The sequence below is a fragment of the Castor canadensis genome, chromosome 16, assembly GCF_047511655.1.
Source record: "Castor canadensis chromosome 16, mCasCan1.hap1v2, whole genome shotgun sequence".
NCBI classification, from domain to species: domain Eukaryota; kingdom Metazoa; phylum Chordata; class Mammalia; order Rodentia; family Castoridae; genus Castor; species Castor canadensis.
Genome location: NC_133401.1, coordinates 66,216,626 through 66,243,055, shown reverse-complemented (window position 1 = coordinate 66,243,055; position 26,430 = coordinate 66,216,626). Strand labels below are relative to the sequence as shown.

The following is a 26,430-nucleotide window of genomic DNA, read 5'->3' as shown; positions in this document are numbered from 1 at the left end:
AAACAAACTAAACTGTCTATCACTAGTGAACAGATGAGCAAAATATGGCATATTAAATAGACTATCACTTAGACATAAAAAGGAAGGAGGTACTGCTACATACTTTACCATGGAGAAATCTGAAGAACATTACTTTGAACAAAAGCAGCCAAAAACAAAAGTATACATACTAGACAGGGCTAAAATCAAAACAGTGTTTGCCTGGGATGGGGGATGTGGATTATGTTAAGAAAAGAATTCTGAAGGCTGGCTCAAGTGGTAGAGCACTTGCTTAGCAACCATGAGGCTCTGAGTTCAAATCCCAGTAACAAACATCTCCCCCTCCAAAAAAGAAAAGAATTCTGAGATTCCTAAGTTAAACTACAGGTGAGAGAATGAAGGGAGAGAAGAAAAGGTCATTTAAATTCAACTTTAAGATAAATCAACACAGAAAACAAACAAAAAAACCATTCCACATTTCTCTCCTGTATGCTGAAGATCAAGACTGCAACCATTCTGCTTTTGGAACCAACCAAGAAGTAGCAAGCCCTTCTTATCATGTACTAAGCTCCTACCACAGGTCTTTGCCCACCTTACACTGTTTTACCCTCAAATCTATAGGTTCAAAGTAAGTGATTTATGTCTCTTCTCCCCAGAATTTCATTATAAAACACTTCATCCCTTCAGGTCCAGTGGACATTTTTCCAAATGCTATGGCTCTCTGGCCAAGCTGCTGGTGGCTTAGGGACTCTGTTCACGGAACAGTTTTTCACCTTGTTTGCTAGTATCTGTGCAGCTCAATAAACCCTTCATTTTCAGAGACACCTTAGTCTCAAAAGTTTCACTTAACAAATATAAGGGGCCCGTGGGTACTTTCTGGGATGGTGAAAATATCCTACATCTTGACTGGGATGATGGTAATGTTGGTGCATAAATGTGTTAAAAAAAAAACCCAAATTTTATGCTTTAAATTGGTTATTTTACATGAATTATACCTCAAAAATGCTTATTTAAAAATTTAACATTGTTTTTACTAAATAATAATCTAGGCTATTAATAACGAAATCACAAATTTCATCAGCAAGCATCTTGTGAAACTCCCTTTCTCCAGTACATAATTGTGAGGCTTGGGGTTTGGGGGAGCACTACAAGGGGTAGTGCTGGGGATCAAACCCAGGGCTGCACATGTTAGGCAAACACTCTACCCTCAGCTACACCTCCAGCTCTTATTCTGAGTTATTTTTCCATTTACAAATGATCTTGGTTATATTGAGGAATCACAACAGTTTATACTTGTCTCCATGAAGCCTTCCTTAAACTGTTTTCTTTGATAGACAATGGCATATTTAAGAGAACCCTAATATGTGATCTTGACAAGAGAAAACGTCCTAACTCCTTCACACTGCAGATAACAAAGTTAAGTAAGCTTAACCTTAAAAAAAAACAAAACAAAAAAACACTTGGGGCCAGGTCCCTGATGTCTTACTTTTTCCTCTTTTTCAGGGAAGAAACAACTCCAGGTTCCAGGGAAAACCAGCAGCTTACCATGCTTACTTCTTTACCAAAATTCCTCAAACTGATCTGCCAAGTTCTACCTCTAGTTCCTTGTCCAGCAAACATACAAACTCCCTCTTCCTGACATTTGATCCCAAATTCTGTACCTGAGTCTCTCTATTCCAATCAAGCATGTCACCTAACAGTCACTGCTACCCCATCTCTAAAATTCTAAAATATCAAGCTTTTGGTTAGAATAGTACTGAATACCTTCAGCATTCCAGGAAACCTATGAAGTAGGTATTATTGCATGAGATGTGCCATGGGATATTCTTAACAGTGCCAAGTGTATGGCAGACACTTGGTCCATGCTGTTATTACTATCAACATCACAGGGAAGTGATGCTTTAGGGGAGTTAAGTCACTTGCCCAAGACAATGTAGCAACTAAATGGCAGAGTCAGGATTTAAATATGAGACATTCTGATTGACTCCATTACAGCAGATCCTTCCACGTATCTCTTCCCAGTCTACAAGACAGGCAAACACTCCCTCCTTCTCCTTATCACCATCCTATCTTTTTTTCGTTTGGATCTTAAAACACTGATAATCTGGGAACCTAACCATACTTGTTCTTATGACTATTGCTGTGTACAATCATTGTAACTGTATCTTGTACAGACGTGTTCCCTTTAGTGATCCCTGACAGCCTAACAAGCACCAGGATCATCTTTCATGATTTTTTGTTTCTTTTCTAGCCTTTGAATACTGACAAGAACTCAGTAGCCTATAGCATCCAGCAGGAGCTGAGAACAGAGGTGGTGATACTAGAGGAAAGGAGGCTTTGAAAAAAATTTCCAACATTCTGATACATCAATAGCTCTGTCCTCTGCAGTGAAGTCCACACACAGCATTGGAGTAAGAGAGATGAGCTCACCTGAACACCCAATGACAGAGTACCAGCAACCATTGCCTTCTTTCTTCCTAGGGAATGTGTCAGCTCCAGGGAGGTTAAGCTGAAGGAAGGAAAGGAAGCAACAAGAAAACAGACTCCTGCGATAACAAAAAAAAAAATCTACAAATAAGTAAAATAAGAACTGCAAAGCATCTGCATAAATAAAATTACAATTTTTATACAGTTTGTTTTATTAAGCTTGTTTAGATATAGAAACAAAGATGAACAGAGACATGTTATATTCCTGATAGGACGTCTCAGTATTTTAAGTTGTCATTTCTTTGAAATGAATTTATAAACTTAACACACTTCTAATCAAGCCATAACTAAGTAATAATATTTTAAAGTTAATTATGGAAAAAAATATTAAAGTTAACTGTGTTATATAATAGCTAGGAAGTTTTTTCTTTTTTTAAAAGAATACTGATGAAGACAAATACATGTTCTCTCTCATGAGGAAGCTAAATAAGTTGATCTCATCAAAGTAGAAAATAGAACCATGGTAACTAGACACTGTGAAAGGGAGTGAAGGATAGAAGGAGATTGGTTATTAGGGATAAAAATATAGTTATATAGGAGGAATATGTTTTAAGGTTATATAGTACAGCAGTGTGGCTATAATTAGGAATAACTTAATGGATATTTCAAAATAGCTAGAGAAAAGGACTTTAAATGTTCCTAACACAAACAAATGACAAATCTCTGATGTCATGGATACACTAATTACCCTGATTTGATCATTACACTGTAGACATGTACCGTATATCACAGTGTATCCCACAAATATGTACAATATGTCAATCAGAATGTTTAAGTAATAAGAATACTAATGAGAAACCAGAATTTTAAAAATACATTAGAACATAATATTAACAAAAAAACAGAATCACTCATTCACCAAATACATTGTCCACCAGCTACTGTGTAAGGAGCACCATTTCAAGTAGCAGTGGTGATTACAGCTGTAAATAAAACAGGTAAAGGTCTCTGCCCTAATGGATGCTACAGCTCAACAGAAAAAAGAACTGATGGAACAAATTAAAAGTCCTACATAGGTTATACAGGAAGATTCTTTCAATAGATAGATTAGATAGATATTTAGATAGATAAGCAAAGTGCATAAAAATACTGTGAGTGTTCAAAATGCAATTTACTCAACCCTATCATTTGTACCTCTCAGAGGTTAAACAGAATCCTAACACTCAAAGATGATGTGGGTCAGTCAGGGACTCTTACACTTCAGGTGTTTATATAAACTACTCTGGACAGAGCAAGACAGGAGGTAGCAAAAGAGTTACTGCATCCTTGACCTAGAAATTTTCATTTGATGAGACTTATACAATGAGACAATAATGCAAGGACTTCTGTAGCCAGATGAGATGCCCTGTATCATTTATACTTCTTAAACAGAAAAAACACAAAGGCCTAAATAGAGAAATAGATATGATACAGTCATACTTTCCTTCCCACTCTTAAAATGTTAGTTGCTTTTTAAAAGCAACTACATAAAAATAAGTAGATGTTTTCAAACATTAAAAATCTTAGAAATCTTTCACAGGATGGTGGTAACACAGGTAAAAAACAATGGAGCTTAAGATTTGTGCACTTCAACCACCTTACCAAATGCATTTCATAATTCAATTTTAACAGGTAAGTGGAGAAAGTGATAATATTCATTTTTGTTTTAAAACAAAATGTTTATATACATATGACTGACACATGCACACTTTGACAGATTTCAAGCGGTTTTGAGTCATCTGCAGTTTCTAATTGACCTATTGCGAACTTTAGAAAAAAAAAAAGAAATGCTTGAAATAAAAATTTCCTGAAGTAGAAACCTGGCCAGGGCTGGCTTCCCCCATTCTTAAGAAGATGGGACCCACCTCCTGCACCCCTGCGAATCAGAAGCCCGAGGGCGGGTCACCAAGATGCAGCGGACACACACAGCGCTGGCGCGGGGCCCGCGACTGTAATCTAGCATCCCCCTCCCCCACGGCTCCCGGGGTCGGACCCTCAGGTAGGGGCGCGCGGGGCCCGCGGGATGCAGCCCGAGGTCCGCGCGACCCCCCGGAGGCCCGGCCGCCGTGCCAGGTCCCCGCCCCCGCCGGTCCCGGGGTGCGTCCCAGCCTCGGCGCCTCCTGAGGCAGTTGGGACGAGTGGGTGCCGGGGCGGGGCGGGAGGGGAGCTTGCTCAGCTCTAGGTGCTCTCCCCGCGGCCTGGCTCCCGGGGGCGTGAGCCGCGCACCTGCAGCTCTGCGGCTCAGCGCTCCTCAGGGACGAGGAGGACGCTCGCTCCCCAGCCCACCACGGCCGGTTCCGCCCCTCAGGCCTCAGAGGCCTCGCTCTCCAGTCCCGGACTCCTCTTCTGAAAGCCGGGAGAACCGCGGCCGGCACAGCGAACACTGCACTCACCTTTGACGCTCAAAAATGAGCCTGAGCTACTGGCAACACGCACAGCCGCGCCCGGCGCGTCGGACTACATTTCCCACAAGGCTGCGGGGCCGCGGCGCGGCGTCAGAGTGCGCAGTCTCAGGATGGGGCGGGCGGGGTCCCATGCACCTGCGTTTACTGGGTGCTAAAGTGGAAGGGGGTCTGCGCGGCGGTCTTTGCCTGCTCCTAAAGGGACCACCCCCCCCAACCCCGCCCCCGCTTCCAAGCCAGGAGGGAGGAGCAGACAAGCCATGCAAAACCTCACTTTTCCTCCTGTGAGATAAAGGAAGCCTGGAGGATCTCTTGCAAAGGGGAGATGAGGAAGTAAGGTGGTGACATCCCAAATACACAGTGGGCTCTCCAAGAGTGCTAGCTACCGTTTCCTAGCTCAGTGTCAGGCGCTGCTGCAAGTACTTCAAAAGTATTGTACAGAAAACCCACAAAAGCTCTGTCTGTCAAATGTGTGGCCTGTGTTCAGCTAGGTTCTGCCGGATCTGACACTTTGGAACTTGGAGCAGTGTGACATTGCTGGGACAGAAATGTGATATCTTAGATTGTATTATTCGGTTTTCTGAAAATAACTGATAATTTCCTGTCTCTTATTTTTGCTGTAAGAAAGACAATGTCCTGAACCAAAACTTTGGACAGGCTCCTAAAACTCTTTTTGACTAGGCATCCACCCAGGGCTGTGAAGCTCAATTTTAGCAAAAATCCTGCTAAGTCTCCTACCCTTGATATCTTATCAAAATTCCTCATCACCCACCCTTACTGTCATAAGACCTTGACCTCCCATGAGCAGACTGATGGTTGCTCTTGGTAATTTTTCCTCCATGGACCCCCTCACTCTGCTCGTTGACTGTAAATTCCCAAATGTTTCTGTTGTATTCAGAATTAAGTTCTGTTTTACTGAAGCCACTTTCCCTATTACAAAAGTATTGAATAAAATGGCCTTATTGCCTTTTATTAGTGTTTCTTTCTCTTTTATGGTTGTCTGAACTTTTCAAAATATGGAAAAACATAAAAACCTAACAACCCATATAATCAAGCTATGGTAACCCAGCACCAAACAATTTTATTAATTGAGAAAGTATTTGTTCCTACACTAAGACAAATACCTTGAACCAAACAGTTTTATCCAAGACCTCAAGGGCATTCTAACATAGAAAATGCATGAATATATCCATCACAGTGTTCTTGCAGAAACAAATAAAACTTAAAAGAATTCCACAAGAGAGCGTGCAATTTCCAAACAAGTATGAACAAATCAGAAAGAGAAAAGTGGGGCAGAAAGAAGTACATAAGCAGATGGTGGTAATAAATCCAAATCTAACACAGAGAGAGAGGGAGAGAGAGAGAGAGAGAATAAAATTTGATCCCTATTTTATTCCATTCATAAAAATTAACTACATGTAGATTATATATCCAAATGTGAATAGTAAAACTATGTAGGTAATAGATCAGCACTGTCTGTTAGAATTTTCTAGGATGATGGACATTACATACCTACAGTGTCCAATATAGTAGTCACTAGGGAACTTGAAAATGTGGCTAGTGAAACAGCAACTGAAATTTTAGCTCAATCTAATTGTAATTTACTTAAGTTTCAAAAGCTACATGTAGCTAGTGGCTACTCTATTTGGACAGTATAGTTCTAGAAGATGATGCAGGAAAGTACCTTCACAACTTTGGAATAGGAAAAGATTTTTTCTTTTTGTAGGTAATAGAAATAACTGATCTGAAGGAAAAATTTGATAAGTTGAACTACATTCAACCATCACATATTAAGATTAGTATTTTATGTTTATTAAAAGACACTCTTAAGATAATTCAAAGACAAGACACAGAGTGGGCAAAGATATTTGCAACACATTTAACTAGCAAACAACCAAGAACTCAAAAATAAATAAGAAAAAAACACAAAGTCTAACTTTAAAATGGTAAAGTAACTTGAGCAGGAAGATATCCAGTAAACTATATTGGGTAAAAGAGGACTAATAAACTTTATTAATGTAAGAAAAATGCAAATCTAAACCATATACAAAATTACTACCTCCCCTTCAGAATGGGAAACCATGAAAAGGTTAACAATATCAAGTGTTGGCAAAAACATGATGTAGCTGATGGAAGATAATTCTATTCAACTATTTTGGAAAACTGCTCAGCTATAGATACTCAAACAGAATATTCACATTCCTAAGCCAGCAATTCCACTAATACCTATGTAAGATTCTGATTTGAAAATAGCATGACCTGGCAAGAAGAGTATGCATATCTTTTTAAAGCCAGTTTGTGAATCTGAAAGGGAATGGAACTTAAATTGGGTAATGGTCAGTTGCCCCTGGAAAGGCCTTTGACACACCAATATCCCTTTACCAAACTATTGATTCCTAATTTTTATGACCAGAGAAATAATTATTGTTATTTCTACTTTCATAATTTTACTAATGTTTGTTTTGAGGCCTAGCATATAGTCTATCCTGGGAAATAGCCAATATTCTTGAAAATAATGAGTATTTTGTTGTTGGATAGTGTGTTGTACAGGTGTCTATCAGACCTTGATGGTTTATGGTATGCAGGCCTTCAATTTTTTTAATCTTCTGCACAATTGTTCTACCCAGTATTGAGAGAGAATTTTATGTCATTATTATAGAATTATTTCCTTCTGTAATTCTTTTTTGTTTTTGTTTTATTGAGACAAGAATTCACTATGTAGCCCAGGCTGACTTCAAACTCGAGATCATTCTGCTTTAGTCTCTCAAGTGCTGGATTTATATCCATGTATCACCGGGACTAGTGAAGAATCAGATTTTTTCCCTCAGTGATGGGGATCAAATCTAGTACCTCACACTTGCTAGACAAGCACTCTAATAACTGAGCTATCATCTTCAGCTCTTATCTCTTCAATTCTGTGGGTTCAATGCTTTATGTACTTGGTTGATATGTTATTAGATGCATAATGTTTGTAACAGTTATATTTTCCTGATGAATTGAACACTTTGTCATTATAAAATGTCTTTTTATCTTTAGTGACATGTTTTGAAATCTTATTTCTTGTGGTTTTTATACTATATATTTTTATTCTTTTTCTTTCAATTTGTATCTTTGAATCAAATTGTGTTTCCTGAATATGTCAAAATAAATCTTTTCACCATTAAGTTTATTTTCTTAGGTATTTTGTCACAATGACAAAAAGCTGACACATTCTCCTTTGCTTTTGAAACATAGCTTTGCTGGATATAGGCTTCAAGGTAGACAGTTTTTTTCTTCAGGCTCTTTTCAGAATGTTATACCACTACATTCTGACAATGAGATACCAACAAACAGCCACCCCAGTGTGTTAGTCTTCTCAGGCTGCCATAACACAATACCATAGAAGGAGGGAATTAAACAGCAGAAGCCTGTCTCTTACCGGGAGGCTTAGAACTCTAAGAGTAAGACGCTGGCTGATTTTGGTTGATGATGAGGGCTCTCTTCTAGCTTATAGATGGTCCCTCTTGCTGGATCTTTGCATGACTTTTCTTCTGTGATTATGTGGGGAGAGACAGAGAAAATGTCTCACTTCCTCCCATTATATAAGGCCAACAATTGTTTGATTTAGGGCTCTAATTTTATAACCTCATTTAATCTTAGTTACCCACTAAAGGCTGTAACACAAAATACAGTTACAATGGAGTTTAAAGCTTCAATATATGATTTTTAGAGTACACAAATATTCAGTCCATTAAAGCTAGATTCATCAAAATGATAGGAAACAATAAATATTTGCAATAAGGAAAAATGCAGAGCACTCACTGCTGGTGGAATAGAAATTGGTACAATAACATTACAAAATTATTTAGAGAAATCTATTAAAAGTCAAAGTGACATGTATTGCTATAATAAAATATCTGAGGCTGGGAACTTTGTGAAGAAAAGAGGTTTATTTAATTCATAGTTCTGGAGGTCTAAGGGCATGGTATCAACATCTGCTTGGCTTTGGTCGTGGCAAATAGCAAAAGGCCAAGCAAGCATGCTAAACATCTGGAACTAAAACATCTGAAAGTTTGAGCCAAAACACATTTTTCCTCCTTTAAGCTGATTCTCTGAGGCAATTTGTCACAGTGACAAAAAACTGATTAACACAGCTGGGGAGACTTTGTCTGGGAGGCTGAGCTTCTTGCTCAAGAGGAGCAGACACGGGCTCTTTTCTGCTATGTCCCTGTCTTGTTTCCTGTCTTTAGGATCACAATGGCAGGAGGAAGTACAGAAATAGTCAGATGGCTAGATTAAAAAGCAAGAAACTGAGAAGCAGCAGGCTCAATCTTTTGATAACAACTCACCTCAAGGGAAATCACTCACTCCTGCAAGACCAGTATTAAACCATTCGTGAATGTAGAACACCCAGGGCTTGGCATGGCAAAACACACCTATAATCCCAGTGACTCAGGAGGAAGGGACCAGGAGGATCATGACTCAAGGCTGGCCCAGAAGAAAGTTAATGAACTTATGGAATTTTTAAAAGCAACCAATCCAAAAGGATTCAATGATAGAGAAAGTAGAAAAAAAAAAAAAACAACACAGGTGGAACAGATAGGAAGCAAAAATATGGTCTACCAAACTATAAAAAAATTTAGTGGTCTACTAAACTATAAACATAATTACAAACATAATTATATTTAATGTTAGTGGACATTCAGTAGACACCACCAAATTAGTGACAGAGAGTCAGAATCATCTGACAAAGCCTTAGCGCTGATAAACTATAAAAATACTTTACCTGGGCAGCTGTGGCTCACGCCTTTACTCCTAGCTACTCAGGAGGCAGAGATCAGGAGGATCATGGTTCAAAGCCAGCCTAGTCAAATAGTTCTCGAAAAAATCCATAGCAATAAAGGGCCGGTGGAGTTACTGAAGGTGTAGGCCCTTATTTCAAACCCCAATACCACAAAAAATAATAATTTAATGAGCAATTCTTAGAATGTGTGAAACAAAAAAGCCTGAGTAAAAAATTCAAAGTCTCAGAAAGGAAATAGAAGACAGGAAAAAACCTCATGGATATTTTAGAATTGAAGAAATATAAAAACAGTAAGTTAAAAACTCATTACATGGGCTCAACAGCAAAACTGAGTGGACAAAAGAATCAGTGAATTTGAAGATAGGATAATAGAAATTCCTTGATCTTAAAAATAGAAAAAAACAGAGATGTCGGAGACAAGGCTCCCTTTGTGAGCCATTCTGTCTTGACCTTGCCCTGGAACATTTTGCGGTTGTTTGTCCCAACTTCTCCATCTCCAGCACAAGATGGCGCCGTCCCTGCTTCTCTTCCGGGAGTTTACCTTGCCGCCGGCGCGAACGTGCACCCTATCAGAAGTCCTATAGCAGAACCAGCCAACCAGCCTGCACCTCCTCATACCCCTCACCCCCTCGGCACATAAATACCCCTGTGTGAACAATGAAATTTTGCAGCTTGATCAGAGCTCCTGTCTTGCTGTCATCCTTCGTGTCTCTCGTCCCTTCATTCTTCCCCTTCTAGGTTCGCTACCCAAGCTGATGTGTCCTGCAGGACGGGACATCTGGCGCCCAACGTGGCCGTAGCTATTCCTTTGATTGCGGGGAGAACACCGTCCTCCGGGAAGGCTTGGGCCCAAGCGGAGTTCGCGATCGCCTCGGCAAACGCAACCGAGAGACAGATCCAGGAGGAGAGTGAGGACGGCCAACGGTGAGTGACCCACCCTGGGACAAGGAGTGTCGTCACATGATTTGTTTCTTTCAGGCCTCAAGGAGGCCCTCAAGACACGAGGGGCGCGTGTTAAGAAAAAAGACTTGAGGTCATTCTTTTGTTACATAGGAGATTTATGTCCTTGGTTTCCTCTCGAAGGAACCATTGATGGTAAAAGATGGCTCCGGGTCGGAGACTGTTTAAAAGACTATTATGAATCTTTTGGCCCCGAAAAGGTCCCTGTGACCGCCTTTTCTTATTGGAACTTGATTAATGACATTCTCAAAAGTGCACCCTTTGATAATGGTACTTTAAAACTTGTTAAAATTGGGCAAAATGCTATGCAGACGGCTTCCCGCCCTCCTACAGGGGTCTCTGATGGTGGAGGACCCACGGATGCTGTCAAACATCTTCAAATAATCGAGCTTTTAAAACCCCAAATCCCCGAACTCACATATCACCCCTTAATGTTGCCTAAATCTCAGATTCCAGATTTAGATCCCAATACATTAGATATTTTGGGAAGTACCTTCTCCTTGCTTAACACTTCCAACCCCACCCTTGCTAAGGATTGCTGGCTTTGCATGACCACAGGAGCAATAATGCCCATGGCAATACCTGTTAACTCCACCATAAATAATCAGGATACCTGCCAATCTGGACTTCCCTTTAAAGTACAGCCTATGGATGCACCTACAGTATGCCTTCAAGGCAGGATGCAAAATAATTCTTATGATATTGACGTTGGGGTTAGTTCTTTTGGAAATTGCTCATCAGTTCTAAATTATTCCTCACCCACCCCAGCTCTTTGTCCCCCCAACGGTACAGTTTTTTTGTGTGGAGGAAACTCAGCCTTCCCCAGCTTCCAGCAAATTGGACTGGTGGCTGTGTTGTTGCCTTATTACTCCCAGATATTACTGTTATCTCAGGAGATGAACCTCTGCCCATTCCTAGCTTAGACACCTTAATTAAAAGACATAAACGGGCAATACAAGCCTTACTGCTCCTTGCCAACCTTGGAATAACAGCAGCTATAGGCACAGGTACAGCTGGCTTAGGCACGGCTATACACTCTTACCATCGCCTATCTCAACAACTTATAGATGATGTACAAACTCTATCTGGAACCATTAAGGATTTACAGGACCAAATAGACTCCCTGGCAGAAGTGGTCCTTCAGAACAGGCGAGGCTTAGATCTGCTAACAGCCAACCAGGGAGGTATCTGCTTGGCCTTAGGGGAAAGATGCTGCTTTTATGCCAATAAATCAGGCATAGTACACACCAAAATTAAACAGCTTCAAGAAGATTTAGAAAAGAGACTAAGGGAGCTATTTGAAAACCCCCTCTGGACTGGGCTTAATGGAATTCTACCCTACCTTCTTCCACTATTAGGCCCCTTGCTAGGTCTACTTTTAATTGTGATCATAGGGCCCTGCATTATAAACAGGCTGATACAATTCATTAAAGAACAAATTAACACCTTAGCCTCTAAGCCTATACAGGTCCATTATCATCGCCTGGATATGGAAGACCGTGCTCCTGAGACCTTCCTTTCAATAGAAACTTGCTAAATGCTCCATCTGGGTTTCCAAATTTTCTCTCTGCCACCCCCTCTTATATAACATTCTTGACCACTCATCGCCCATTGGGCCCTCCTCCACTGGGCCCCTCTGCTTGGGGGAGGCAGCACCCAGGGAGAGTGATCATAAAGGCTTTTCTAAACGAGGGTGCAGGTAAGACTGCAGGAGGGTGGATCCTAGGATCCCCAGACCCAAGACCTCTGTATGACATGCCCTGGTGCATGGTGGTTGGCATGCTCCTAAAAAATCCGCCTCCTCAAAAAACATGCCGAGGAGATTCTCTTGAGAACCTAGCAAGGACGCTTGCTTACAAAGCAAAAATGATCTCCACCCTGAGGAACTGGGCCTCTGTCATCCCCTCTCAATAAGCCGACATATTCTGGTCATGTTTGTATAAGAATAAGGGGGAAATGTCGGAGACAAGGCTCCCTTTGTGAGCCATTCTGTCTTGACCTTGCCCTGGAACATTTTGCGGTTGTTTGTCCCAACTTCTCCATCTCCAGCACAAGATGGCGCCGTCCCTGCTTCTCTTCCGGGAGTTTACCTTGCCGCCGGCGCGAACGTGCACCCTATCAGAAGTCCTATAGCAGAACCAGCCAACCAGCCTGCACCTCGTCATACCCCTCACCCCCTCAGCACATAAATACCCCTGTGTGAACAATAAAATTTTGCAGCTTGATTAGAACTCCTGTCTTGCTGTCTCCTTCGTGTCTCTTGTCCCTTCATTCTTCCCCTTCTAGGTTCGCTACCCACGCTGATGTGTCCTGCAGGACGGGACACAGAGATTTAGGAACTTGTGGGAAAATAACAAAAGATCTCACATTTAAATCAGCAGAGTTCAGGAGGGAGAGGCTGCATCAGAGTTGTCATGATGTGTGTATGTGTGTGTGTGTGTGTGTGTGTGTGTGTGTGTGTGTGTGTGTGTGTGTGTGTGTGTTTCTGGGATCCCAGTTTCTTCAGCAGGAAGTATGGGATACATGGAGTTAAAAGAGTTTTTTTTATGTTTGTTATATATAATGTACAGTGGTTTTAGATGTACTATGTGGGGAGAAGTAGGGAAAAGTATATTGATCTACTCCAACTTCTTGAAACAATATGATTTTTAAATTCATAATTCGTGATGTATAATTTATTTTATCCCACAAATATACAAATATTGTTACTAACAATATGATGAAAAAGTATGATTTCTTTGTAGTTGTTCTTGTCCTCATCTCATTTCGATGTTTCTATAAAAAAGTACATATGTTGAACATTTAAAGTTTTGAGTTAATCTGTACCACTAAGTGTTATAAAGCAGGATATTAAGGGACATTGTGGAATTTCTGGAGTTGAAAAGCCCACAGACTAAGTAACTTCAAACAAAATGGGGGCTGCAAAAATATGCAGTTCTTGTTATTCTTTGTTCAGTGTTCTCATAGAAAGCTGTATTTCAAAATGAAAAAATCATTTTATGGAAATAGTATTACTGAACAACTGATTTTACAACCTGAGACTGATCTGTCATAATAACTTAAGTATATCTTCTGCTTTTGAAATACTAACTAAAACCTGATTTTGAAAAAAAAATTAATCATGTAGCTTTAATTAAGAATTTTACCATTTATGTTATTTGATAAAATACCAGGACAATTGTCAGACACTAATCATAGAGCTAGTTTCTTTTCTTTTCTTTTCATTAAGAACATTTTCACAGACTCCCAAACTTCTACCCTAAAAAATCAGTCCTTTAGTCAATTTCTCAGCCCAGAAAGAATAATCTTTGAATTATCTGCTTCATCCATCATTGTTTCTATATAACAGTCTTCAAATTGGCCATTTACTTCTCAGAAATACAGAGTAAATTAGCATCTCCATGATCATGTCCAAACTTCTTATAGTCTTAGACCAGAGTCCATTTAAGATCTCTGTGCCTAACTTGCTTTCATTTCAAATATTTTTCTTTTATTCTACCAGGATCCTCTACATCAGCAAGGCCAACTTCCCCACTGGTCTCTACAGATGCTGGATTCAATTTTACTCTGAGCCCTTTGCTCCACAGTATTCTTTTCCTTCCCCTCCCCTTTCTGTTCAAGTATTACCATTCCATTCTTCCATCATATTTAGATGATAAAAATTTCTTCCATCTCCAGATTCTTGGAAGACAATCCTGGTCACTTCAAACAAGTTTATTCTTATTAAGGAAGAAGCTTGATCATATACATGTATCCACATACATTATGATAGAAGACCAAGTAAGATTTATGTCAGGGATGCAACATCAAAATTAGTACAATGAAAAAAATTAGGACAATGTAATTATCTTATTAAAGCAATGAGGAGAAAAGCAATATTATTTCAATCAATACAGAAAACAGATGTGACAAGTACTCCCTTTTATGACAAAAAACTCAAAGAGCACAAAGAATACAAGAGAATATCCTAATTGTGATAACATGTATTCATAAACAAATTAAAGCTAACACATTAAAAGAAGAAATGCTGAATGCATTTCTATTTGACATTGTACTGGTCCATTGTAGCTTTGTTATGCTACAATGCAAGAGAAAATTAAAGATAATGTGATTAGAAAAATAAAATGGTAATTATTTATAGATAACATGATTGTGTATAAGGACACCCAAAACAATCTACAAACAAGCTATTAGAAATAAGTAAATTCAACAATGGTGCTGTACACAAAACAAATGTGTAAAAACCAATTGCATGTCTATGTACTAGTGACAAATGGAAAATTAAGTGAGCACATACCTTCCTGTCATGGTATAACCTTTGCCCCTTACTGAGGATGCCTTTCCTTCTACCTTCACATACCCCTTCACCTCCTATATGTCTTTCCAGTCTCAGTTCATACTTACCACTCTTTTTAAAACACTATTTCTCCCCCTCCCTGAGTACGTTCCAAACTTTAATTCATCAGCAACTTCTCTCTTTAAAAGAAAACTGAGAAGCAACAGAGATACGCAATACACAAAGCTGTAAAATTGGAGTTTCTTATTCAGACATGAGTAAGGAATAAACTCAGAGTAGTGCCTAACAAGACAAATTCATATTCTCACTCTCATTCTGGCAGAGATTTGAACTCATTAAGCAATATTTTAAGCAGCCAAATATCACTAAAAATATTTTTCCCACCTTAATGTTAGCAGGCAAAAATCCTTCATCTCCAAGTTAAACAAACTTATTTGCATTCCCATCTTTCTATAGACTTTCTCTTCCTGCTAAATTAAGGTTAATTTCTCCACCACTGGTCTGATTTGGATTCCCTCATAACATTTAAAAACACTTAATTCTACTCAGTGATCTCTTCCTTAATCTACCTTCAACATATGTTAAGCCTTATTGCCTTAATCACTAAAAGGGTAATGCTCCCAAAATAATTTTCTTCCCTTCATTTTAAGCTCTTGGAACAAAGTCTATCATAACTCACTAGCTCCACCTTTCTATAATAATCTTGGCTAGAATATTCTGGCTTGTTTACTCCATTTTTACTGAAATTGCTCTTGCCCAGGTCTCCTGTGACCTACTTGGTTACTAGTTTATTCTTTCCTTATTATTTGACTGGGGCTCCTGACAATATTGAGCATATGAGATTCATTTCTCCTTTGAGCTCAACGACATCACTCTTCTGGAATTTCTCCTATCCATAGGGCTATTTTTTTATAGCATATATTGATTGTACAAAGTAAGGGGGTTCATTATGACATTCCCATACATGCATATAAAATACTTTGATCATATTCACCCCTCTATTACTTTGTCTCCTCTCCCCCCTATTCCCTTCCCCTTTTACCTTAGTAGATCCCATTTTACTTTCAAGATCCTCCCTTCCCCCCTCCCCCACCCGGGGTCACAACAGAGAGAAGATATGAAATACCTGCCTTTATGTGACTGGTTTAGTTCACTTTGATGATCCAGTTCCACCTAGTTTCCAGCAAATGGCATATCATTTTTCCTTATGGCTAAACCCCCATTATCTATATACATCATCTTCATTATCCATTCATCTATTGATGGTCTTCTTGGCTTGAAGGATAGATGCTCTTCAGCTGCTCCCAGTCACTTTCCCAGAGATGCTAGGAATGGGTGGGTATCATTAGTCAACCATCTTGAAAACCTGGATATTCCATTTGATCTTAGTTTACTTTCCCCCACTCCCATAGACTTCTTGTTCTTTACCTGGATTTTATTCATGATCTGTTTCTCATTGTAATCTGTACAGTTTCCTGGGCAATTTCATGCATCATGATTTTCACTAACCAACTACATTTTAATTATTTAATCATAATTCTGGTCTTCCAGCTCACTTTTCCCTTTAGATTAGTGTGACCAATTTAACATGTACTAAATCAAACTTGTTCACCCCCATATTGCCAATTTTTGTGCATGGCACTATCATCCATTCAGGTAATCAATCTGGGAGTTCACTTATATTTATTTTCACTTACCTTACCCAATCATTTGATTGCAAAAACTATGCCTTACCTATTCTTACCACATTAATACCGTCACTTATTTTTCACCTGATGGTCCCTGCTAATGTTTAGGGTCTCACACCCATCAAGTTACTTCACAGCCTATACTTCTAGGTTTGTAGGTTCAGTTGTGCTCAATATCCTCGGTGTATCCTCTATTGTTGTCAATAGAGGCTACACCATACTTAAAATGTTTACTGGGTACCATAAATTTCAGAATAAAAGTATTCAGTATGGCAAATTAAGATCTCTTGTCACCTCACACTTGACTTTTCTCAACTTTCATGTCCGTCATTACTTCTTACAATAGATTTCCTACAAATGTGCCATTCTGTTACCCGTTCACTCACAACTTTACATCTGTGGTTTCCCCTATTTAGAATATTCATCCCATGTTCAGAAGAATTTTTATTATTTTTCCAAAACTGGGCCCAGGTATCACTGTCCCTGTGACACTATCTCTGGTGTCTCCGGGTTCCCTTGGTTAGTATTCATTCCTTCTCTCTGCATTGTGTGCAGATCTGTTTGTTCTGCAACATAGTATCACCATAACTGTTATGGTTTGAATTTTAAATGTCCATCAAAGGCTCAGATGTTGATGGCTTGGTCCCCAGTTGATGGCACTATTGGGAGGTAATGGAGCTTTAAAATGTAAGGCCTAATGGGAGCAATATACGTCACTGGGGTTTGTCTGTAAAAGGGATATTGGAACCATGGCTCCTTCCTATATTTCCTGTCGGCCATGAAGTGAGATTTGGTTCTTTATACACTCCATGCTATGATACTCTCTCTTACCACAGGTCCAAAAGCAAGAGTCAGCCAACCATGGATGGAAATGTTGAAAATCATGAGCAAAAATAAATCTTTCCTCCTTTTAACCTGATTCACATATTTTTTTATTTTTTATTGTTTTATTATTCATATGTGCATACAAGGCTTGGGTCATTTCTCCCCCCTGCCCCCACCCCCTCCCTTACCACCCACTCTGCCCTCTCCCTCTTCCACCCACCCCCTCGATACCCAGCAGGAACCATTTTGCCCTTATCTCTAATTTTGTTGAAGAGAGAGTATAAGCAATAATAGGAAGGAACAAGGGTTTTTGCTGGTTGAGATAAGGATAGCTATACAGAGAGTTGACTCACATTAATTTCCTATGCATGTGTGTTACCTTCTAGGTTAATTCTTTTTGATCTAACCTTTTCTCTAGTTCCTGGTCCCCTTATCCTATTGGCCTCAGTTGCTTTTAAGGTATCTGCTTTAGTTTCTCTACATTAAGGGAAACAAATGCTAGCTAATTTTTTAGGTGCCTTACCTATCCTCACCCCTCCCTTGTGTGCTCTCGCTTTTATCATGTGCTCAACGTCCAATCCCCTTGTTGTGTTTGCCCTTGATCTAATGTCCACATATGAGGGAGAACATGCGATTTTTGGTCTTTTGGGTCAGGCTAACATCACTCAGATGATGTTCTCCAATTCCATCCATTTACCAGCGAATGGTAACATTTCATTCTTCTTCATGGCTGCATAAAATTCCATTGTGTATAGATACCACATTTTCTTAATCCATTTGTCAGTGGTGGGGCATCTTGGCTGTTTCCATAACTTGGCTATTCTGATTCACATATTTTCTTACAGAAACAGAAATCTAACACAGTAACTTACCTATTTCCATGTGAAAACCATTTTAATAATTGTAATTTCTTTATCCACTTGATATTTCCTTTAGCCCCTGCTTTCCCATGTCACTCAACTAATGTCTTCTTGAATACAGACTATTTATTTCTTTGTTAAAATTTCTAGTACCAAAGGTAAGACTTTGGCCTGAGTGCAGGACTAACCAAACATAAACTGAGTAAACCAGTTCTAAAGCTTATAATTATTATCTGCATTCTGAAAATTTTAAAAACTAGAAAACTTCAAGAGAAGAAAATAAACCATTACTTTATTTACTCATTCTTTTTCAAGGCATTCACAACTTTGGGTTTTTCAAACTATTAGGATTTCTTTTGCAAAGAACTAAAAAAAAAAAAAAAAAAAACTTTTAATGTTGAAGTCATTACCTGAACTAGACGGTATACCAAGTATGATTTCATAAAAAATATGACTTCAAGACAATAAAGAAAAATAATTCTGAGTGCAACATTAGGTACAGTGTAGAAAATATAGGAGGCTTTTGGGTGTAGTTTGGAAATTACTATAAGAATAAAGGAATGGGTTTTTTGTCTTTTTTAATAAAAAACATGCAAAAAGTTTGACAAAATGTTAAGAAAAGGTAAATTCCAGACAGTGAGAGGTAGTTTGCAGGTTTTTTTCTTCTTTTATTTGGTCCCTTGCTCTAAAAATGCATAAGTTGTAATATCAATTCTTTTGTTTGCTATTAAAATATTAGCTGTAATAAATATGTTAGCAGCAAATAGTCACATTTCTAATGAGAAGTACAACTATACATTGCATGTATTATATAAAGCAATATATTGCATATATTATATAATGGTAACAAAGAGAAAAAACCCACATTTGTGTTACAAATGGCCAATATCAATATCTGCAACTGTGAAGTGTCTGTCTCAGGATATTTTTAAAAAGTGATAGATATGAAAGTTTTCTCCATAATTATTGTATAGCAAAGGCTTACACTTGGATTTCAATTATCTGGTGAGGATCAAGTTTCCTCTTATTCATTGTAGTTAATAAATCAATCTCAAGTACATATTCTCTGATGAGCTTTGGTTTATGGCTTTCACACATGCAAATCTGCTTTCAAGGAGACCTCTTCAATATGAGTTTTATAATGATTAGTAAGGGATGACCTCTGGCTGAAGAGTTTCCCACATGTGATACATTCATAGGGTTTCTCTCCAGTATGAATTCTCTGATGTGCAGTAAGTGAGGAGCTTTGTCTAAAACTTTTCCCACATGTACTACATTTAAAGGGTTTCTCTCCCGTATGAATCCTTTGATGTTGAATAAGAGCTGCACTTTGGCCAAATGACATCCCACATTCCTCACATCGATATGGTTTCTCTCCAGTATGAATTCTCTGGTGGTTACTAAGGGATGAGTTACACCTGAATGTTTTCCCACATTCATTACATTTATAGGGTCTCTCTCCAGTATGCATTCTCTGATGTTGAATGAGAGCTGAACTTTGTCTGAAGGCTTTCCCACACACTTTACATTTGCATGGTTTCTCTCCGGTATGAATCCTCTCATGAATAATAAGTGTTGAGTGGGAACTTAAGGCTTTGCCACACTCATTACAATTATACAACTTCTCTCCAGTATGAATTATTCGATGTCTATTGAGTCGAGAAATAGAAGTGAAGCCTTTACCACACTGATTACACCTGTAGGGCTTTTCTCCAGTGTGGATTCTTTCATGTTGAATGAGTGATGCACTCTGACTGAAGGCTCTCCCACATTCACTGCATTTAAAAGGTTTCTCTCCACTGTGAATTCTCTGATGATAACGAAGGGATGAGCTAGACTTATAGGTGTTGCCACATTCATTACACAAGTATGATTTCTTTCTGAGATGAATTCTCTGACATCCTGAAAGGGTAGATGCCTTCCTACCTGGGTTATATCTATGTGGATTTTCTCGAGCATGGATTTTTTGATGTAAAAAAAGGGCAGACCTTCTGCTAAAGGATTTACCACATTCTTTACATGTGTAGGATTTCTCTAAAGTATGGGTTCTTAGATGCTTAGAAAGGGATGCACTATGGCTGAAGGCTTTGCCACATTCTTTACATATGTAGGGTTTCTCTCCAGTATGAGTTCTTTGATGTTGAATAAGAGCAGAACTTTGGCTGAAAGCCTTCAAACATTCTTTACATTTAAATAATTTCTCTCCCGTGTGATTTTTCAGATGTTTACGAAGGGATGAATTGTGAATGAAAGCTTTTTCACATGAATTACATTTATAGCGTTTCTCTGCTGTCTTAATTTTTGGTTGGTTAAGTAAATGTGAATTCTCCTTGAAGCTATGTCTTTGTGTTTTTTCTCTAGCAATCCTTTGCTTCTTAACAACAACTGATTTCAGGCTGAAATTTGGGCCAAATTCAAAATTTTTATGATTTCTGTCAGTAGTAAGGATTTTCATATGGGTGATTGAAATTATTTGTAAATTTTCATTTTTGTCCTGCTGTTTTTTTAATCCGTCCTCCGATATGCAGGATTTATCTGATATAGTGTCCCAGTGTTTATCTCTTTTGAGTCTTTTCCTCATCAGCCCCTGAAACAATGAGTCTTTAGTTTGAGTTGACTTTGTGGTCTGAAGACTGCTTTTACAGCCTGGAAAAAAGAAAAAAAAAAGTGAGAAAGAAATTGCCAACGATTACCTGAGACTAAATTTGTAGAAGGAATATTTAATAATATTGAAATAAAAGCTTGCTACATTTTTAATAGATAGTAGCAAGAGGAAAAATAGGAAAATAACACTGAAAAATAGTAACGAATGACAGGTGAACAATGAGAGTGAACAAAGAAATAAAGCAAGCTCACTTAAGGAGAGTAAGAGTGTACAGGAGTGACCAGTAGAATGGAGAATGGAAAGAAGAGAGACTAGAGGAGGAGTATGGATTGGAAAATGCAATCTGGTATCCAAAGCATTGTTTCTGTAATTATTTCTTATATTGAATGTCTCACCTTCCATTTCCTACATAACAAACTTCTCTGTGGCCTTCAGATTGTGTGCAAATTTTAGCTTCTTTGTTGTACCTTTCCTGACTCTCAGCACCGACAATCCATATACATCTCCTCATTAAAGCACTTATAATATAATGTGTCACTTAATGACAGGGATATGCGCTGAGAAATGTGGTGTTAATCAATTTCATTACTGTGCAAGCATCACAGAGTGCACTTAACACAAATCTATATGCTGTAGGTCAATCACTTGATGCAGTCAAGAGATATGGTAAACATGATATACAGAAGATGCTGCCAGGGTAAAGTTTTTTTTTTTTTTTCCTATAAATAGTGTATGCTAAAATAACAATATAAAATATAGTAAAAAGATATAAACCATTAAGAGTCATTAATTACTACTATCAAGTATTATGTATTTTACATAATTGTGTGGCTATACTTCCATACTCCTAGTAGTATAATATGTTTGTTTATAGCAGCATCACCACAAATACATGAGTAAAGCATTCTGTTAAGTTACAAAAGTTGGAGCTGGATGCCTGGCACCTGCCTAGCAACGATGGAGGCCCTGAGTTCAGCTCCCAGCCCTGCCAAAAAAAAAGTTACAATGGTTACAATGTTATTAAGTGAAAGAAAATTTCAGCTCCCCTACAATCTATCTTTTGAGACCACTGCTGTATATGTGGCTTGTCATTGACTAAAACATTGTATGGTACATAACTGTATCACATCACATATGTATTTAAGGGAAAATATGTATCTAGAGATGCCAAGAAAGCCTTCAACAAAAATCAGCATTATGGATAAAAAACACATGAGTAAACAGGAATTGAGAGATACTTCAACAACATAAAATTCGTATGCCTTAGTACTAAACCTAGTATATATTATTTGGCAAAAAAATCCCAAACAAACCCACACATTTTTTTTTTACCATTTAACATTACAGAAGTATTCACCAAGGCAATCAAACAAGAAAATTCGAGGCATAAGGATGAGTAAAGAGGAAGTCAAATTTCCTCTATGTACTGATAACACTATACCTGAAAAATGCCAGAGAATCAATGATAAAACTCACTCAATGAAATAGCAGGATATGACACATACACATTAAAATCAATAACCATGATTTACCTTTACAAAGAATTAGAGCAATACATTTACAAAACATATGAGAAACCTAAATGAGAAAAACTTTATGAGTATCTTGGATAACATTAGAATACACCTAAATAAATGGAATAACCTCTCCTACTCATGGGTTAAACAACTTAATGTTATAAAGATGTCAGTGAATGAAAGCTGGATATAGATCAGGATTTTTCAACCTCAGCTGATATTCTAGACCAGATTACTATTTGTTGCTATGGGACTGTTCTGTACATTGCAGGGTGGTTATCAACATCCCTGGCCTCTACCAATGAGATGCCAGTAGAGTCTTCCTTCACACAACACCCTTATATGCAGGTTTGATGAGAAAAAAAATCTTTCAAGACACTAACAAATGACAAAATAGTATCTGGTGGGAAACCACTGATATCAATGAAACAAAAATGACCACAAGAAAATAACTGTAGAAAACTGGTGATGACTATACGGCGATTCATTACAGTATTCTGTTTATTTTTATATGTGTTTATGTTTTTCCACAATAAACTGAAAATTAAGTCTTCTCCCTCTTTCTATCCCTCCTTGTAACAGGAATGAGTGGGTTCATATTTTTCCTTTTACATATCAACTAAGAAAGCTTCAATTTTACAAATGTGGTTTCTCAAAGTTAATTTAAAAAATCAGTACACATGAGAAAATCTTAAAAATATATTTAGATTAAGAGCATATTTTCAACTGGGCGTTGGTGGCTCATCCCTGTAATCCTAGTTACTCAGGAGGCAGAGATCAAAAGGATCGAGGCTTGAAGCCAGCCCCAGGCAAATGGTTCATAAGACCCTATCTGGAAAAAAAACCCATCACAAAAAAAGAGCTGATGGAGTGGTTCAAGGTGTAGGCCCTGAATTTAAACCCCAGTACTGCAAGGGAAAAAAAAGCATATTTTCTAAGTAAAAGTTGAAGCACTTATTAACCAGTGAAACTCATGGTTAAAGAAGAAATAATAAACCATCTGGGAAGCTGAAGAGAATGCTGGGTGGGAGGTCAGTAACCTATCATGTTTCTTCCCAAAATGGTAAGAAATAGCTTCATAACTATGAGACTTTTCTTCGAGATCTCAGTATTATGTGAAGACAGAGATTGCCTAACTGCAAAGAAAATTTAAGGTAATAGAAAAAATTTAACTGGAGGCGTGGCTCAAGAGGTAGAGCACCTGCCTAGCAAGCATGAGGCCGAGTTCAAACCCTAGTATCAGCCTAAAGAGAGAGAGAAAAAAAAAAAAGAAAGCAAAACCAAAATTTTTGTCAGGAAAGATGGCACATAGGAAGTGCCAGTATTCTGTGTCTCTACCTAAACAACAAGTAAACTCGTAGAATCTGTGTGCTATACTATTTTGAAACTCTGGAACCTATTAGAAAGCTTGTAGCTTCTAGGGGGTAAGGCTTGGACAGCAAACTATACATCATTTCATTCAGCAGCAGCTACCCAACTCTCAGAAACCCACCCCCTTGCAGGTAGCCCTACCAGCACTCCTATAGCTGCCCCTGGAACCAGGAGGGCAATAAGAATCTTTAAAGGTACATACTCAAAGGCAGGTCACCATTCTTACAATACCCACTGACTTCTGAAGTGTCTTCTAAAGGATTTGCCTATATTTTTCCTTCACCATTCCCCAACCCCCATTTTGAAAGCCATACATTTAAGGATAAGGACACCCAAAAGCAAATGAATACATTGGAGGGAGAGGATTCAGAAAGTCACCATACATGTCCAGGGAACACAATAAGGTACAAGAAAGTCTTTGGTTTATACATTAAGTTGATTCCTAGCACAGAGATGCCAGATAACATTCTTTTTTTCTTTGGGTGTGCTGGGGCTGGAACCCAGGACCTCACCCTTGCTAGGCAGGCACTTTTGATCTCTGCCTCCTGACTAGCTAGAAATACAGGCATAAGCAACAAGTTGATAATAACAGGGCGTGTAGAGTGGCTCAAATGGTAGAGTACCTGCCTAGCAAACATGAGACCCTAGTTCAAACCCTAGGACCATAAAAAAAAAAAAAAAGAAAAAAGAAAACCAACAATGAAACCCCATCCACAACCCCAACTGTGGAAACAGGGGAGAGTATGATTTGAGGTGTTATAATGTTATAAAATGCAAATGTCCAGTTTTCAACATAACATCACAAGGCATTTTTTAAAAAAAAATGGAAAATATGGTCCATTCAAAGGAACAAAATAGCTCCATGGTAGAACACTTGCCTAGCATGTGCAAAGCCCTGGGTTCTATCCCAAGCAGAACAATAAAAGAAAACAGAACAAAAAACTAAGAAACAAAATAAATAGAAAACCTCTCTGTGGAAAGACCAGATAGTGGCATACTACAAGTTGTAAAGATATTTAGACAAAATATCTTTTATCATGAAAGTGATGAACAAAATGGAAATACCAATAAAAAGATAGCAAATGTAAAAATGAAACAAAAAAATTCTAGAGTTGAAAATACAGTTACTCAAAATGAAAATTTCACTTGAGTGATATAAAGATTTGAGCAGACAGAAAACAATCAGCAAACCTGAAGACGGCTAATGAGAACTGAGTCTGACAAACAGAAAAAAAATTGAAGAACAGTGAACAGAATGTCACAGTCCTGTATGAAACCCTGAAGCAGACCAAAACATGCATTATGAATATCCTTAAAGAGAAAGGAGCAGAGAGCCTGTGAAGAAATAATGGTTGGAATAATTTCATATAAGACATGCATCTACAAATCTAAGTATTTAATGACTCCCAAGAAAGATAAAATGAAATAGATTCACACTGTAATGCATTATAATCAAACTGTCAAAGGCCAAAGCCAAAGCAAGAATACTGAAAACAGGAAAAAGAAGGGACTCATAACATACAAGAATAAGTGTATTAGCAGATTTCTCATCATAAATCTTAAGAGAACAGAAGGTAGTGAATTGGTACATTCAAGGTGCCGAAAGAAAAAACTGCCAACTGAGAATTCTGTAACTGGCAAAATTCTCCTTGAAAAATGAGGAAGAAATAAAGACATTTTCAGGTAAACAAAAGTTGTGATACTACTCAACCTGCCTTGTAAGAATGATTAAAGGAAGTCTTCAAGTTGAAATTAAAGGATGCTAAATAGGAACCCAATTCACATGATGAAATAAAGAGCTCCAGTAGAGATAAATACATGGTCAATAAAGAAAACCAGTATTATTATAATTTTGGTTTGTACCTATACTTTTTATTTCCTACATGATTTAAGACAAATACACTAAAATAATTATTATTCTATTTTAGGCACATAATGTAAAAATATAATTCTTGACATCAATAATTATAAAGGGATGGGGACAGAGCTGTAAGCAGAGATTCTGTGTACTATCAAGGTTACAGTGATACAAATTCAAATTACAGTGTTTCACATTTAGTGTGTTACATATAATCTTTGTTGTAGTCAAAAAGAGTTACACATTATACATAAAAGGAAATGGAAAGGAAATTAAAATGTTTTCCTACAAAAAATCAGTAACATCAAAAGGAAGAAATGGCACTAGTAACCAAGGCCAAGAGCTGTCAGGTCAACAGAAAACAAATAGCAAATGGCAGAAGTCACTCCATAATGGTAAACATCTAAACAGACAAAACTCTCCAATCAAAAGATGGAATAAATGGAAAAATAAAACATGAGCCAGCTCTTTGCCATCAACAAAAGGTTTGCTTTAAATCCAAATACACAAATAGGTTAAAACTGAAAAGATACTCCACACAAATAGTAACCAGAAGAGAATTGGAGCAGCTATCAGAGAAAACAGGCTTTGAAACAGGAAAGGTTGCAAGAATCAAAAGATGTTATCTATTAATAAAAAGTTCAAGACCAGTCATGGTGGTATACAACGGTAATCCCAGCTACTCTGGAGATGGAGGTAGTAGGATTGTAGTCCACAGCTAGTCTAGGCAAAAGCATAAGACCCTACCTGAGAAATAAACTAAAAGTAAAAGGACTGGGCAAATAGCTCAAATGACAGGAGTGCAATGCCTAGCAATCC

The 26,430-nt window shown here is 38.1% G+C and overlaps 1 protein-coding gene across 1 annotated transcript in view; it reads right to left on the bottom strand.

The window, feature by feature from the left end:
• Positions 1–26,430, bottom strand: part of LOC109688443 (uncharacterized) — a 61,630-nt gene that overhangs the window by 22,231 nt on the left and 12,969 nt on the right. The window contains 1 exon segment of the mRNA XM_020166808.2: positions 19,381–20,906. Coding sequence (XP_020022397.2) covers positions 19,381–20,906 — 1,526 coding nt within the window.